Here is a 3,063-nt window from a genome sequence, read left to right on the forward strand (position 1 = left end):
ATGAGATACCCACAGAGGCAGCGTGACACAGAGGGGAAGAGAGAGTGACGGGAAGAGAAAAAGAGAAAGAGAGAGAGAGAGAGAGAGGAAGAGAAAGAGAGAGGGGCAAAAGAAGAAATCGTGGGAGTAGTAAAGCAGCAGAAGGTCCCCCCCCCCCCCATGATGGACTAGGATCCGTGAAGTCAATGCACAGACTCTCACACCACCACCATCACCAGCATCGTCCATCTGCCAACCATCAACACCACCCGAGAGCGACCCTCCCCCGGCAGCAAGACCAAGCATGCAGGAGTCTCCCGGCTCGATAGGTGCGGACGGAGGATACGCCAGCAACGTCCCTGCCTTCCTCACCAAGCTCTGGACCCTGGTGGAGGACCCCGACACCAACCACCTGATCTGCTGGAGTGCGGTAAGCCAGGCACCTTACTCTCCCCTTCCCTGCCAGGTACGTCTAATGATAGGGCCTGACCTGAATTCAACCTGAACTGGTTTTAGATTAGATTATATTAGATTAGATTGAACTTTATTGTCATTGTACAGAGTACAGGTACTGAGACAACGAAATGCAGTTTAGCATCTAACCAGAAGTGCAAAATAGCAATAATAGCAATAAAAGAGTATGGTTTCACACATAGTTAGAGGTTGGTTCCACAAGCTATGTTTCAGCATTGTGCATTGGGATTGAAATAAGGATCTAAGATTGGAAGTCAAAATGTATGTGTTATTAATATTTATATTCATATGCTTCTTAGAGGACATCTGATAAACGTATAGTCATGTAGGGACAGCAGACATTGAGCTATGACATTGGACCTGCTGTAATCGGCTGCTATTCCAGAGCCCATAGATCATCTTCTGGTTTATCAGGGGCTCCGGAGATCTGGTTTCACCACAAAATGGAGTCCTCTTGAAGCCTGAGTAGAGACTCTGGGTCCAGTTACTGTTATACAGGAGCTGTAAGACTGGAGGGGGCCAATACTTGTTTATGAGAGAGAAACAGAGATAGAGAGAGAGAGTGAGATATTAGGATTTTAGGTTTAACAATCATTTATTAAACCATTGCCTTACTTTTGTCACATGCTTACACCAATAAAATATGTCCAGCAACAGAGCAGAAAAAGACATTTTGTCATTAACCATTTTTAATTAAAATATTCATTTTCATAATGCCTGCCAAAATCCCCAACAAACTTCTACAGAATCAATTGAACCCACTCCCAATATCTGGTTCTTCTGAGAACTCCAATTGACCATCTCAGCTGACCCTCGCGAGAAATTGAACAGACACAACTGTGTACATGTGACCACTGACAAAGAGAATCTTGACACCTAATTTGAGAAATGTTCTTGAAATCTTTTTCATCTCTGAACTGTAAACCGCCAACTATTATGTTCACCATGCAATGTGTTCTCAAGGATGTCTAGAAGTGCTGTAAAATATGGCTTTTTTGAAGAGAACAACACGTTGACATAAGACTGTAAACATGAGAGAGAGAGAGAGAGCCATAGACTTCACTAGTGAGTGCCTAGTCTTCCTTATCTGCCCCAATGCTAAGTAGTACAATCCTTATCTTTTTTTTGATCAGATGTTTTACTGTAGGGAAACAAAGATGGTTTCATCTTATGAACTAATGGCCTTACAGGAAATATTGTGGTAAATACAGGAAAGACCATAAACAACTTTATTGGTTTTTCAGACCTTTTTAGGTATGTTGTAATCCACACTACAGACCCAAAGTTTTGTTTTACATCCTCACAGACTGGCACCAGTTTTCATGTTTTCGACCAGGGAAGGTTCGCTAAAGAGGTGCTGCCCAAGTACTTCAAGCACAACAACATGGCCAGCTTCGTCCGCCAACTCAACATGTGTAAGTTGACTACATCTCCCAGATCCAGTCTACATCTCCCAGAGGACATCTCTGCGTGCTTCCTTTCCCTGACATTTCTGACCCATCAGTATGGAGGAGATAGTAGGACGGAGAGTATGAGTGAAACACTATCAGATCACAGTGGGCTCAACTTACTTGGAAATGTCAAGAGAAGGCCATCTAAGGGATATCATAATGAAAGGCTATAGAGTGGACTTCTCAAGAAGAAGAATATTGTTTCTTTTCTCTGCTCTTTTTCAAAAGAGTAGATACCATTATACCATCTGCCAGTCTCTAAAGCTGAACCCTGACCTTTAACTTGAAACATTCTGATTACGGGGAACTGTGTTAAATCATTGTTTGGGTGCTTCAGACAGATTAGGTTTTTTAGGAAAATTATTTTATAACAAAATCAGCTCAAATAACTGTTTTAAAAATAGTATATAGGCAAAGGGATCTCAAGTTTTGTTACTGTGTATTCCCACTCAACACAGCCAACCCTATAGATCTGTAAATATTTGTGAACAAGCATCCATTTTGTGAGTGCTAAGCAGTAGCTGATTTAGCTTTAACTTTCACTGATCACTGAATTCCTATGAAATATGTGATCTATGCATAAAGGAAGACAAAATAACAAATGGAAGTATAATTTTGGAGCAAAGCAAAGCTTCAATGCCAGCCTTTCTATAAGAGTGTTATAATTTAATAAACACGCCATACAAATCCGAACAGCCTCCTTAGTTTTGTCAAAGAGAGACATGCATCACTATGTTTCATGTCAGTGCTGTATTAAAACAGTATATTCAGATGATGTCAACACCATGTACTGAAAGAGTAGTGCCATGAGATAACTGATTGAAGCAGAATGCATTTAGGTGAAAAAAAGAAGGGTTGTCTTTGACTTAAAGGTGCCAGGTAAACCTCGTATAAAGAGTTCTGAAAATGTAACTCCTTAGAAGAATTTATAAGTAACTAACTGTATATACATGTTTGGGTGATTGGTTAGATAGATGGTTAGTTGTCTATCAGTGTTTTCTGAAGTACCAGCAGTAACAACGGGAGTTATTCTAGGCTGTGAAGAATGATTTGCATCAAAGAAGCCCTTATTTAATATTTATTACTACTATTATTACCCTTTTCCTGACTGAAAGCCCATCATTTGTTGAAATAATGCATGAGTAACAGTCAGGTGAAG

At 40.5% G+C, this 3,063-nt stretch overlaps 1 protein-coding gene across 1 annotated transcript in view; it reads left to right on the plus strand.

Annotated features, from left to right (window-relative positions):
• Positions 1-283: 283 nt before the first annotated feature.
• hsf4 (heat shock transcription factor 4) overlaps positions 284-3,063 on the plus strand; it is a gene marked incomplete at both ends in the record, with an annotated part of 14,561 nt that continues 11,781 nt past the window's right edge. The window contains 2 exons of the mRNA XM_080842611.1: positions 284-409; positions 1,760-1,868. Of these exons, the coding sequence (XP_080698737.1) occupies positions 284-409; positions 1,760-1,868 (235 nt within the window). The remainder of the gene's footprint in view (positions 410-1,759; positions 1,869-3,063) is intronic.

Source organism: Sprattus sprattus (assembly GCF_963457725.1).
Source record: "Sprattus sprattus genome assembly, chromosome: 7".
Taxonomy (NCBI): Eukaryota; Metazoa; Chordata; class Actinopteri; order Clupeiformes; family Clupeidae; genus Sprattus; species Sprattus sprattus.